Source organism: Labrus mixtus, chromosome 14 (genome assembly GCF_963584025.1).
Source record: "Labrus mixtus chromosome 14, fLabMix1.1, whole genome shotgun sequence".
NCBI lineage: Eukaryota > Metazoa > Chordata > Actinopteri > Labriformes > Labridae > Labrus > Labrus mixtus.
The window spans coordinates 22,650,664-22,664,183 of record NC_083625.1 but is presented as its reverse complement, the minus strand read 5'-3'; the positions used below and the strand labels follow the sequence as shown (position 1 = coordinate 22,664,183).

Below are 13,520 nucleotides of genomic sequence, written 5' to 3'. Positions count from 1 at the left end.
AACTAGCTAGAAACACTGCGAAATCCGAGCTTCTATGAATGCGTCATGTTACTGAATGCGGAAGTACGCATTGCCGCTCTCATGTTGATGTGAGCATGATGATGGCTAGGATAAACTCGGAACTTGAAACAAATATGAATAGGTATGCTGCAGAACAGGTATTTTTGTGAAACTGAATTCTCACCGCGGCGGAGGAAACCCTTTAGTAACACGTAAGTACTGTTAACACACACTCGCTGTAGTCACGTTATTGACGTATTTGTATAAATTAGAGCATCCTAATTGACCCTATTCGTGGTTTGCTAGTGAAATAATATCTGGGGAAGTGGGAAACTGAGACCAGGAGAGGTTTTCAGCTCCTAAAGAAACTGTGATATGTAGAGTTCCTGTTCAATCCTCCTGACAAACCTCTCACTTCAAGAACGAGAAATACTCTCCTGCATGTCGTACAGTTATTATTAATACTATTTTTTAATATTAAATTATTATGTGTATGTTATGAAGCAGCCAGAGTTTTAACACATTCAATAAGAAGAGATCACATCACTCCTATTCCTTCCTCCTTACAATCCGTCAAGTTGAGGATTGATTTTAAAATACTGCTGACTGTGTTCAAGGTGCTAAATGGAATTGACCCCACTGACCTTTCAAAACTCCTCTCCCCATATTACCGTACACACCAGGTTTCAGTGTGGTAGCTTCCTGGATTTTAGAAAAAGGTCCCTTTTGAATTCATTATGGGTAGTGACCCTGATGGTGTTCTTCTCTTTGACTGCAGCCATGTTTATCTCCTGTAGTAATACGTGCATTTTGTTGTGTGCAGGCCATGTCACAAAAGGACCTGAAGGAGGCGTTTGTCAGTAATCTCAACGGGACCAGTCTCCAGGAAGTGGCGCTGGGTTCCCTCCTCTCTCCAGTGTGCTTCATCAACAGAGGACTCATCCTGATCCTCTACTATCAGGCCAAAGAGACCCTTCCACTGCCACTCCCCCTGTTGTCTCACCTGTTTCTAGACTTCTCCGTGCTCATCCTTCCCCTCGTTCTGTCCTGCACCATCCTGAGCAGCGTTCTCCAACACGTCATCCCGAGCCTGCTCTTGGTTACACTTTGCGTGTCCTGCTACGTCCATCTTAAAAACCAGCATCGGCAGAGTACTGTCAGCAGTTTTCTTCAGAGTCATGTCCAATTCAAGCAGATTCCCTTTGTCACGATATTCAGAGTGCTTGTAAATGTCAAAACAGCCATCAGCATTCTTGCTGTAGACTTCAGTGTGTTTCCGAGACGCTATGCTAAGACGGAAACCTACGGGACAGGTGTGATGGACTTTGGTGTGGGGGCGTATGTTTTTGCCAACGCTCTTGTTTGTCCGGAGGCTCGGGGAAAGAGCTTCTCAACATCCAGGGTGAATCACATCAAAAAGCAGCTCCTCTCTGTGTGGCCCCTGCTCGCTCTCGGTATGGGACGGCTGGTTAGCGTCAAAATGACCGGCTACCACGAGCATGTGACAGAATACGGCGTCCACTGGAATTTCTTCTTCACACTCGCCATCGTCAGAGTTGTTGCTTCTTTGCTGTTGGCCGTTCTGCCAGCCAATCGGTCGTGGGCGTATGCAGTTATGATCAGTGGACTTTATCAGCTTGCTTTGGAGAAAACGGAGCTGAAGGCGTTCATTCTCCACAACAACGACCGAGAAAAAGACTTTCTGCATGCTAACAAGGAGGGCATTTTCTCCGTCGTGGGCTATGTAGCGCTCTACCTGGCAGGAGTTCAGGTTGGACTCTACGTCATGCAGCCGAGATCCCTGGTTCGACAGTGGCTTAAAGTACTCTTCAACCTCTCATTTGTGTCTCTTGCCCTGTTCGCTGCTCTGTGGGTGTGTCAGACCCTCACAGAGCCAGTGTCTCGCTGCTTAGCTAATTTATCTTTCTGCATCTGGAGCGTTGCCCAGTCGCTGTTGTTTCTGTGCTGCATCGGTTTCGCTGATATGGTGTTACTGTTTTCCAAAAAGACGTCGGGCTGTCATCTGGTCCCCTCGTCGTGGAGTTTGTGTAAAAAACAATCGGACTCTGACCAAAAGACGGACGACATGGACGGACTGTGCCTCGTCCAAGCTGTCAGCAGGAATCAGCTGTTGTTTTTCTTGCTCGCTAATGTCATGACAGGAATGACCAACTCTGTGGTGGACACCCTGAGCTGCAGCAGTTTGTTGTCAGTGTGTGTTTTAGTGTTGTACATGTTCATGAATTGCTTTGTGATTTATCTCTTACACGTTTGTGGAATCACAATTAAATTCTGGTGAGGTTGAGTTTGTAAAACTGCGAGATGAATCCGTATCATGGGGCTGGAATTAAATGTTAAAATACTCTTACTATTATTTCAATCAGCAGAGATGTGAATAAAGAAAATGATTTTTTTTTACGATAACATGGAAATGTGACTTGAGAGAAAGACTTTGCTGCTTGGACCCTGTGGACTCTATGATTCTTAGCATTAACAGAATAAATCCTCCCCATGGAGTCCAGACCCTGGTGCTGGTGGATCTGCTGACTAGTTGAGACCGAATGGTTGAAGAATTGATGGATGATGATTCTGTGATGGCGAGGTGGAGGGGCGTATGAAACATCTGCACGAAGGAACTGTAAAGGCAGAGGAGGAATCATATTTGAATAGGGGAGCAGAACAATGATAGGCTGACAACGAGGGTGGAACGCCATGCGATTGATTAGATGAGCACAGATGACCAGACCGCTAATTAACCAATGACAGCCCCAGAAAATGACAGTGTGAGAGAATGACAGTGAGAGTGCGAGAGAGGGATGAAAGAGAGATGGACCCGACCATTAAGGCAAATACAAAATCTTCCTGACTGATCATAGAGCTTCATTCATAAAAGAGTCATCTGAGTTGCTGAATATTTACTGTGTGTGCTTTGTTTATATGTGCAAATGAAAGTTCTTATTCCCTCTGTGTTGTGAGCAGAGAGTCTAGCATTTAAACGCAAACAATATTCCTCTGCATTATTGTCCTTTGACCTAAAGCACCATCTTTACTATCGGACTGCATCTGATTGGGACAACTTTAAAGGTCTTTGTAGGAGCGCTGGATAGCCTAGCGGTTATGTCGTGCGCACCATGTACAGAGACTATAGTCGTCGTTGCAACGGCCGTGGGTTTGAATCTGACCTCGGCCCCTCAGCTGTGTGTCATCCACCCACTCTCTCTCCTCCCAACATTTCCTGTCTCTCCTCAGCTGTCCTCTCTAATAAAGGCAAAAAAGCCCCAAAAAGTGACTTTAAAAAAAGTTCTTTGTTGTGGTGATTAGACTAATCCATACATAATACATCCACTAGTGTATCATTTGATTGCATTTAAATTGTAAAGGATGTTTAAGTTAAACTGAAATCTAAACAATTATTTTGGCATATGAGTACATATTGGACAAGAGGAAGGTCTGTAGAAGCAGAGTAGGGTTAGCAGGCACAATTTCACCAACTACTAAGGTGTATGAAGAGTGAAAGGGTTGAAGAGGTCAAAAAGCTCCAGCAGCACTTGTAGAACGAAGATCAACTTTATTAACTTTCTTGCGTTTCAGCGTGTGGCCTTCATCAGGGTCATAGTCTGTTTTTCCGCTCACACCAAAGAGAGCTGATTTGTCTAGACTCTAATTTATACAACAGGAAATGTTCTCTTTAAGACGTTAAAACATGCTCTTCATTCAACTGATGTAACCTGTCAGTGGCTATCACCTTTCTTTCATGGACTCAAACAGGTGCGTCTCAAAATATTCTACGGATGGATGTCAATGTTTTTAGAACGACTGCTTGAGCTACTAAATCCCAGGTTTGACTCAGAGTGCTAATTTAATTTTAATTTGTTTTGTAAATTGTGCTTTGTCTCTTTTATGTCTCTGTGTGTAACTTTGTGCTTTTGCTGCTGGCTGTATTGGCCAGGTCTCCCTTGGAAAAAAAAAAGTTCTTAATCTCGACGGGACCAACCTGGTGAAATAAATCTTAAATAAATAAATAAAATAAAACACGGATCACTTTATGTAAAACCGTCTTCCTGTTAATCAATCATTACTGTGAGATTAAAGTGGATTAGTTACAGCCTTTCCTTTATGAATGAGCAGCTTGTGCCCACACTGCGCCCCCTAGAGGCGCCACGTCATCACGACGTCAGCTTCTGCGTGCGCAGCCGCAGAGGGCAAAGGTGAAACGAGTGATGAAGACTCCTTCGCCGTAGCAGCCTCACTCACCGTCGCACTTGTTTATCTTTAAAGGGTAGAAATTCAGAAGCGGGTGAGTAAACCAGTTAACCAGTAACTCGCAGCTACATTACATCCTTTCAAGGTGACAGATTATTTAAAACGTCACGGAATAGAAGCTGTAGAAGCGCCGGTTTAACTTTAGCGCTATCGTTAGCTTGGAAGGGCAGCGATGCTAAACAGTAAGTTAGCAAAGTTTGCAGGCGTCGACATGGTGTGAAAAACTGTCAACACTTATATATATACGAATTGTGTGTCGAGGCATTGTTATCCACGGATTAAAACAAATAGCTGTAAAACAGTTCAGCAGTGTAAAGGAGTATAAAGAGAAACATACAATGGCCGGCTTCGTCCTTCTTGCGCTGCTGTTGAAATCAGCTAGCATGATAAAGCTAACTGGCTAGCAGCCGGTTGATTTGTTTTTCATTACCAATCAAATAAATATTATTCTTCTCGACATGCGTCATGTTAATCTGCACAGATAGAAGTTGTGTTGACTACCTGAAATGATACACCCTCTTACCCCACACACACACACACACACAACACCCCCCCCCCCCCCACACACACACACACACACACACACAACACCCCCCCCCCCCCCCCACACACACACACACACACACACACACACACACACCCCTCACACACACACACACAAGTTCCTGTTCCTAAGTTGTTGTGCTAACTGAAGTTAGCTGGTTAAATCTGGGTCAACACAGATCGCACTCTGTTGCGAAAGTGTGGATGACGTTAAATCAGAAGGAAAGGAAAGATTTGACATCTTCCTGCTTTGCTTTACTGCCCCCTCGCGTGACTGTGACATTGGTGTAAAATTGAAGTTGTGCAATGTTAGCTCGCCATGACCTGCACTAGACTGTTAGCATTAGCTGGATGTAGCCTGTGCTGGTGTCAGTGGGGTCTCTTGTGTGTCATCCTCTGCAGGCGAGCTGCATCAACAAACCCGACACGGAGGAAAAGAAACAAACATGGCTCGTTTAGTAGCAGTTTGCAGGGAAGGGGAGGAGGACTACCCTTTCCTCGCCAGGCAGATCCCTCTGCATATCGACGACACCCTCACGGTGAGTATCTCTTTCCATGAAGTGGTTAACGCATTCATAAGCCTCTTTGTGTTTTCACTACTCTTTTTGAGGGTTTACTTCAGACCAGAAAAGAACCGATTAGTTATAAAAGCGTCGACCATCACCAAAATAAAATAGAAGGTTTGGTAACACTTTAAATTTAGGTCACAATATTCACCCTTAACTGGCTGCTTATTAGTACCTTATTGTACATGACCATAGTCTAAAGCAGAAAAGCCATTAACTAAGAGTTTGCCCTCAGTGTCCTCCTGATTACTGCTCGTGGTTTGTAAGTTAACGAGTTGTTGAACATGAACTATGATCTAAATATGCTTTTGCTTACGTCTAGCTCATAAGGGCCAAACTAAGAAGGCCCGGGTTTAGGACAAACTGTCTTAGGGTTTATCTGAGATTAAAGGGGGTGCAGCACCTACAGTGACCAGCAACAGCATTGATCTATCAATTTCTTTTTTTGAAATGTTCTTTTTATTAGGAAAAGCACAGTATGATTTATATTGCACATAACCTCCATTACTTGACAGACTTCCTTGATCCTCATATAGTTATTTGACCATTGTTTGTCCCCCATTCCGCTGGGATTTGGGAAAGACTGGTGTGGAAAGTCTGAGTGTCTTTGTCCATAATGCTTTCCCAAAATTTTGTATTTCTAAATAAATAAATCGTTCATTTACTGCAACTGATCTATCAATTTCCTCACGCCAGATGTTCCTCGGAGGAGAGATTGTCGCTTATAGAAACGATCAAATCCTGATGTAAGTCTCTGGATATTTCCAGAATGTGCATTTAAAATGTTTCACGATCTTCTGTTGTCAGATGGTGATGGAGTTTTCTGACAGTGTCATGGACGTGGACAGCAGCGAGATAAACGTGTCTCACTGGAAACAGTTTTCTGAGGTGAGCAGTTTTATGCACGTCATTGTTTAAATGTTTCTCATGTACATCAGCAGAGCTCACAGGTGTGAGGTGTGCCTTCATGTGATTGGTCAACAAAGTCTTAACATAAATCTTCCCTTTGTGTTTAGTATTACTCCAAGCTGAAGCAGCAGGACCTGAACATGGCCCTGATGGTGACTTCCAGGGAGGTGTACGCTGCGTTGTCTCAGCCGGTGCCGTGCGTGGGCTGCAGACGCAGTGTGGAGCGCCTCTTCTCACACTTGGTAGAATCGGGGAACCCGGCACTGGAGCCCCTCACTGTGAAACCCAGAGGCATGCTCTCTGTCACCAAAGCGTGTTTGTCAGACGTGAAGAAGCTCTACAACCTCTTCTACGTCCATGGGTGAGTCACAAGCTGTTTTCAGACCACCGCGCCGTAACTAAGCTCTGCCGTCATCACGTCTTCGTATTGTCATATTGATTCCATGAGGGTGTAATATTGGTGTACCAGTCCGTGAATTCAGATTGTGTTTTGGCACAGTCAGACATGCACACACATGCTCAGCTGATCCTGTCTCTCCTCTGTAACGCCTCTGTTACCACCTCTGAAGACGGTACGGGGGCGGGGGGGGGGATTCCTGTGTGAGTGTGTAAAAAATGCGATAGATTCGGACGTTTGCGATGTGTTTATTGCGATAACGATAAATTAGCGATTTATTGTGGTGTTAAAATACTACCATCTATTGTCAAATATATTAAAAGGTCAGATTGTTCTGTTGTACAGAGTGTTGTAAGAAAAGCTTTGTTTTTTCTTTGTTTTCAGGTCAAAGTTGAACAACATGATTGATGCCATTCCAAAAAGTAAGAAGAACAAACGCTGCCAGCTGCACTCCTTAGACACGCACAAGCCCAAACCTCTGGGGTGAGTCATTCCACCTCTTGATTTGTGTGTCAGTCGTATTCTCCTCTGGACAGCATGATGGATGTTAGTGTGAGAAGTCTTGATTATAATCTTTATTGTGATCATTAGAAGGTTGCTATGAAACTGTGACGCAGTGTGTAATAGAGCTACGGTCCGGCCCCGTGTCTACCTGACACTTTTTCGGGGATCAAAATGAAGCGTTTGTCCTCTGAGAGAAAAGACGCAGTGCTGCCGTCCGTCCTGTCTCTGTGACAACAGTCTCTTTAAGACAGCCGCCGTATGGCCGACACTGCTCCGTTTTCTTTTTACTGCACGTTTTATATTTGAGGTTTTTTCCGTCACTGTGAGCGTCAAACGGAGGATGTTTGTCCTTCTGCTTTGTCTGGATGATGAGATTAATAATGGTGACGGCCCCGCCATTGAGCCGCCGATCAGACACAGAGAAGGAGACACGATCTGTAAGAGACAAAAATACAGGGTATGTCATACATTTTGAAAAAATAGTGCCTGTGACAAAAAATAAAAAGCCAAAAAAAAAGATGCTACACGCCTTTGCTGCTGCAAACGCTCTCCTCCTCATTGGCAATGATTGAACAAAGAGGTTGGCCCTCGGGGCGCTGGTGGCGCAGTGGGTAGTGTGAGCGCCCCATGTATGAAGGCTGTAGTCCTCCAAGCAAGTGGCCCAGGTTCAAATCCAACCTGTGGCTCCTTTCCCGCATGTCATTCCCCACTCTCTTTCTCTCTGATTTCCATCTTTATTCACCGTCCTATCTCTCTAATAAAGGCACAAAATAAATATTAACAAAAAAAAAAGAAAAAGAAGTTGGCCCTCAGAACAAAAACGCTAACTTAGATCAGTTAGTTTTCTCTTAGTTATTGAAGGTTTGATAGTCAGAGTCATAATGTTTGTATATTTGCCTCCAGGGGGAGCTGGATGGACGTTTGGGAGCTCATGTCTCAGGAGTGCAGGGACGAGGTGGTCCTCATCGACAGTGCTTGTCTTTTAGAGACTCTGGAGACATACCTGCGTAAACACAGGTAACGTGTGCGACCACCACAGCCTCGTACTAAATACCTGATTTCCACTCTCGTTACAGTGGGAGGTTTAAAAACAATCGCAATAACTGCACATCACTTAACGTCCACAGATTCTGCACCGACTGCAAGAACAAAGTTCTGAGGGCGTACAACATCCTGGTGGGGGAGCTGGACTGCAGCAAAGAGAAGGGCTACTGCGCCACCTTGTACGAGGGGCTGTGCTGTTGCCCCCATGAGCGCCACATCCACGTGTGCTGTGAGACAGACTTCATCGCTCACCTCCTCGGACGGGCAGAGCCGGAGTTTGCAGGAGGCTACGAGTGAGTAGAGCTTCAGATAGATTCTAAATTAGTCGATTTGTTCCTTTCAGTATGTTGAGGATGTTGTTTGGGTTTCTCTAAGACGCAGAGAGAGACACGCCAAGACCATTGACATCGCACAGGAAGAAGTCCTGACCTGTCTGGGTATTCACCTGTATGAACGGCTGCACAGGATCTGGCAGAAGCTACGAGCAGAGGAGCAGACCTGGCAGATTTTGTTCCATTTGGGGGTCGATGCACTACGCAAAAGTTTTGAGGTAACGAAACTGCATATTTCAAACTATGAGGTGATGAAAGGGTTAAGACGGGCGAGTCATGTTTCTGTTAACCATTTCTCTCAGATGGCTGTGGAGAAGATGCAGGGCATCAGTCGCCTGGAGCAGTTTGTAGAGGAGCTGTCCGAGGAGGAGAGAGCGAAAGAGCTGAAGCAGGAGAAAAAGAGGCAGAAGCGTAAAAATCGACGGAAAAACAAGTGTGGCTTTGACGTGTCGGAACAGGAGGCGGACGACAAGGAAAAAACAGACGAGGTAATCATCCTTGTTTGATTATAAGAGGGTTGGATTATGTGCTCGCTTTATTGAACTCTGACCCGGGTTGTGTGTTTCAGGGTTCTCTTGAGTCCGTGGAGGACTCCTGCAAAGTCTGTGGCAGCCAAGAGGAGGAGGAGGAGGAGGAGGAGGAGGCGGGATGTGATGAGACCGCCACCAACCAGAGCTCTTCTTGTAACTGCCCAGAGAGCACCAAACAGAGTAAAGACCAACTCCAGGACTAATCCTGTCACACACTTAACACATCTTTCATAAACAGTATTCAAAGTCAAGGCCAGCCCCAGAAATGAACCGTTTGTCTGTGGAGGACGCCACATTAAAGAGAGTAAAGACCATAAACAACAGGCCTTTAAGATGGTGTGTTTTTTGTTTTTTTTGGGTTGTGTTTCTGCAGATTTGTCCCCTCAGAGCAACGGCAGTGACTGTGGATACTCCTCAAGTATGGAGGGCAGCGAGATCGGCTCACGGGAAGGTTCTGACATCGCCTGCTCCGAGGGAATATGCAACCACGACGAAGCAGGTCTGCTCTGAGCCGGCGTTCTGTTTTTTAGACTAAAAACACAATATGATTCGTATATACTCCGAGGTTTGTTTGTACAGGAGCGACAGAATAAAAATCTGCTCAGTTTTTCTGAATTGACGAGACAATTATCTCAGAATTACAAGTTACGAGCGGCTTGTGGTTCCTCAGTTGCACTCCAATCCGGGAGCCAGTATTTTCAGCAGTAACCTGATTGTCTCCTGTGTCAGCACGTAGCTAACTGATTGTATTTTCAGCTGCAGCGAGGTGTGTGTCTGAACGAGCAAAGATTTGAGCTGCCTCTGCAGAGTCGACAAACTAAGAACGATGTCATCAATGTTACCTAAGGACACGAGTATCTCCTCGTGTCAAACCCAAATAAATCTAATCAGTCTGGGAATGTTCAGAGGTCTAAATGAAGCTGCTGATCGTTAATTCAGAAGAACAGACTTTATTTTCTCATGTGACAAAACGTTTCCATATCTTTGAGCTTTTTGTCTAAGAGGTTTTTTTTGTTTTGTTTTTCACCCTCTACAGGAGAAGAGACCAACACCCATCACTGTGCTGAAGACAAAGAGGAGGACGCCATAGACAGCTGTGTGGACTGCTGGACGCACTCCGAAGAGAACAGTCAGTGCAAGAGTAAAAAGAAGAAACGGAAGGGGAAGGCTTTATGCAACAGTCAGGTGAGCGAGCGCCGGTGGACGTGTCACGCTGCATGCTTCCTTTTTAATAAGCGTGTTTTAAATGGTTCTGTTTTTCATTCCTGCAGGGAAAGAAGGCTGAAGGTTGCACGTCAGACGGGAACACGGCACGCCACAGTCTACCTTCGCGTTCATGCCGAACCAAAGAAATCTTCTCGTCCCTGTGTGAAGACGCACTCGCCAACCTTGCACTGAGGTTACCGTGGACGGCTCATCAGAAGAACCTCAGCCTCAACGGGAGCGCTGCAGAGGCGAGCATCAGTCTGGTGGAACTGCTGGTTAGTGAGACGGCTTGACTTGTTATGGTCAGACGCTGGTTCTGTTAGAGTCCCCATGAAACAGAACTTAGGCCCCGTGTCCACCTGGCGTTGTCTTCTGAGTGGGTTAGCGTCTTTTTTCAGTTGTCTTCAATGAGTAGAGAGCGTTAGCAGCAGAAAGCGGCCGCCTGGAGAAAAAGCGCGCTGCCGTTTCTGTGCGGCTGCTCCGAGCGATCAAGTTGAAAATCTTTCAACTTTTCAGAAAGGTGCTGTTGACGTCACCGTCCCTCTTTTCCAAATGTCTGATATTCCCCGTAGTTTAGCTTCCTACAGATCGTGTCTTGTACCCACATCCTCCTCGCTCCGTGTCTGATCGGGAAATAAACGATCTCAAATATAAAACAAGCAGTAAAAATTAACGGAGCCGTTTCTGTCATACACCTCATGTAAACACTCGAGCGTACAGCCAGCGCTTTTCTGCCTGGCAAAACGGCAGGTGGACACGGGGCGTTAGAGAATATCCGTCTCTGCATTCATGCCATGTTGGACACATTGGGAAAATGACTTCCTCAGTTGTGCACGTCAGCGGCTCCCAGGCTTCAGTGTTGATTGGCTGTTACTCGTATGACGTCTAGCCAATCAGAAAGTGTTGTGGGCGGGACATTAGGTGAGACAGACCCAGAGGGAAAAACACACCTGCTAGGAGCCAAAGTAGCACACTTTAAAATGAATGAATTTTATCAGTAAAATGAAACAGATCATCCAGTTGTCTAATGTGGGCAGCTGTGAGGGGCAGGTCCTTCGTCCTCCGAGCTAAAGAGGAGAGGGACCACCCGGCTTGTTATCAGCGCTCTGTTCAAAACGGCAGAATCTGTGATGGTGCGGAGGAGCATTAGTGCACAGTGCATGGGTCACCTGCACATTAGTGAAGGCTCCATTTATGCTGAACTATATATTCAGGCTTGGGAGCAATATATGCTGTTAGTGCAGCTGTGGCTCAGTGGTAGAGTCGGTCGTCTCTCAACAGGAAGGTCGGGGGTTCGATCCCCAGCTCCGATGTGTCCTTGGGCAAGACACTTAACCCCAAGTTGCTCCTGCTGCTAAATCTGCAGTATGTGAATGGATTTGTAACTTCCTCTAGCTTTGAGTCGCCAGAAGACAAAAAAAGAAGTATACAAGCTCTGCCCTGCCGATAATCGTTCGACCCCTGATACATGGTGTACGCTCTGTTTCACTGAGCAGCTCTAAGAAAACTATGATTAGATCTTCGTCTTTTATGTAACCTTCTGTCCTTTTCTTTTGTTCTTGTTACGACAGGATGATTCCGAAGTGGCTTCCGACGAGGAGAACTTCCTGACGCAGGATGAGATTCAGGCCTTTCTAGAAAGAAACCAGTCCTTCTACAACAACCGCCACCAGTACCGCCAGCTCCTGAAAGAGAAATTCACCAACTACTGCCGCTCCAACGAGCAGAGTAAACCCGTGTGTGGGAAGTGGTTTGCCACCACCACCAGTGTCAACTAACTGCACAAACCGCCACCCGGGGAGCAACACTCGTGACCACTGCTGCAGCGTCTTCACTGAGATAACTGTGAAGTCCGTTTGGTGTCTGGTTCAGTCATTTCTCTGTTTTTTAAAGTGACGTGATTCTGACTTTCTGTTGCAATCGCACACAAACACACTTTCTCATCTCTCGGCTGCGTTCTTGCCTGCGATTGTTCTCCCTGACCAAACCTAGCTTGGTGTCGTTGGTCTTCTGTAGGGTCATTGGGTCGGAGCACAGTGGAATCAGTAAACAAGCTTTGCAAGCTGTGATGTTAGGGATACATTTTAGGAGTCTTATTTTTATGTTTTCTTGTTTTCTATTTGGTTTCTATTTTGGTGACACGTCAGTGTAGTGGTAAAGGTCGTACCGTTATATGTGTACAGGAATTCTAAATATAGAGATTTTACAGAGAATCAAAAATCCATTTGTAACAAGGATTTGGATGATGTGATGTCAAGAATGCAATGTGCAACAATTTACTAAATAAAGAATATTTATTAATATGCATATTTGTTTTTTAACCGTTTCCTGTTTCTAAAGCTGCAGCACATTTACATACACAGACCTTAAACTACCCTGGGGCTTCCTCACACACACACACACACACACCTCCACTTAAAGGAGCAGTATGTAACTGACTCCTAGTGTTTAAAATGGGTACTGCAGTCCAAATTCTAAACATTGTAGAGAGCTGTCTCCCCCCTCCTCTCTAGAGTTGATGCTCACGCAGGTCACCATGTGGTGGACACTGAAGCTTCAGTGTTTATCCAGCTCTGCATCAGTCTGTAAACCTTTCTGTGTTCTAACCTCTCTCCATTTTTCAAAAGCATCTCCAATATTGATCCTAGTTTGAGCACGTTTCTGCTCGTGGAGCTTATTAGAAACATGCAGAGGCTTTTTAGGTCGGGTACAATCACTTCTATCTGAACCACTTCTCTCGCCCGCTTCCATCACTGCAACACCTGTTGACCTGATAACTGCTCTCATATCTGGCAAACTGAGGGGCGTCCAAAACGGCCGTATTGGGGTGTCTTAAAACTCCCTACCTTCTCTGGTCCAAACAAATCCAGAGCATTCAGGACCAGAATCTAAACTTAGTTGATTTGAGACATCCACAGAAAACCCTCTCTCATAGGTAGGATGTTTCTAAATCAGTGGTTTCCGACCTTTTCTGGCCTGTGACCCCACTTTGACTTCACCAAACTCTGGTGACCCCAGAAATCCAAAACACAAACAGCTTTGTGAATTTGTTTTCAATCATGTTTTTCTGCTGTGGTGCCAGGAAACATTCATCTTGGACACATTTAGGCTTTTTCATGTTGATCATTTTGAGCAGAGGAAGAGAGGCTGGGAGGAGATTTCTGCACAGACAGACACTCTGCAGGTTTCTTGTTTTGGCATTGGATATCATACACACAGGAGCCTC

At 45.4% G+C, this 13,520-nt stretch overlaps 2 protein-coding genes and 1 long non-coding RNA gene across 4 annotated transcripts in view; all 3 read left to right on the top strand.

Moving 5' to 3' along the window:
- The window catches only part of LOC132988689 (uncharacterized), a 124,940-nt gene that overhangs the window by 40,313 nt on the left and 71,107 nt on the right, over positions 1–13,520 (top strand). The window lies entirely within an intron of this gene.
- pigw (phosphatidylinositol glycan anchor biosynthesis, class W) lies at positions 54–4,053 on the top strand. Its single transcript, XM_061055859.1, has 2 exons — positions 54–212; positions 824–4,053. Exon 2 carries the CDS (start codon positions 827–829, stop codon positions 2,297–2,299), a length of 1,473 nt encoding a protein of 490 aa, XP_060911842.1. The 5' UTR covers positions 54–212; positions 824–826; the 3' UTR covers positions 2,300–4,053.
- On the top strand, positions 4,167–12,601 carry ggnbp2 (gametogenetin binding protein 2). Of its 2 annotated transcripts, none has more exons than XM_061055858.1 (14): positions 4,167–4,297; positions 5,209–5,345; positions 6,180–6,260; positions 6,389–6,642; positions 7,063–7,161; positions 8,086–8,199; positions 8,310–8,519; positions 8,608–8,776; positions 8,861–9,046; positions 9,127–9,268; positions 9,462–9,587; positions 10,125–10,273; positions 10,360–10,569; positions 11,866–12,601. In XM_061055858.1, the coding sequence occupies exons 2-14, from the start codon at positions 5,253–5,255 to the stop codon at positions 12,070–12,072; spliced, it is 2,040 nt and encodes a 679-aa protein (XP_060911841.1). In that variant the 5' UTR covers positions 4,167–4,297; positions 5,209–5,252; the 3' UTR covers positions 12,073–12,601. The 2 variants fall into 2 exon arrangements, with proteins under 2 accessions (XP_060911841.1, XP_060911840.1); XM_061055857.1 differs by having other exon boundaries at positions 4,168–4,297; positions 8,602–8,776.

What these genes read in the sequence shown, in the direction of transcription:
- pigw (XM_061055859.1), top strand. Translation starts at nt 827, where the DNA reads ATGTCACAAAAGGACCTGAAGGAGGCGTTTGTCAGTAATCTCAACGGG.
- ggnbp2 (XM_061055857.1), top strand. Translation starts at nt 5,253, where the DNA reads ATGGCTCGTTTAGTAGCAGTTTGCAGGGAAGGGGAGGAGGACTACCCT. An exon ending in ATATCGACGACACCCTCACG is followed by an intron (nt 5,346 to 6,179) that starts GTGAGTATCTCT and finishes TTCTGTTGTCAG; the next exon opens with ATGGTGATGGAGTTTTCTGA. An exon ending in CACTACGCAAAAGTTTTGAG is followed by an intron (nt 8,777 to 8,860) that starts GTAACGAAACTG and finishes CATTTCTCTCAG; the next exon opens with ATGGCTGTGGAGAAGATGCA.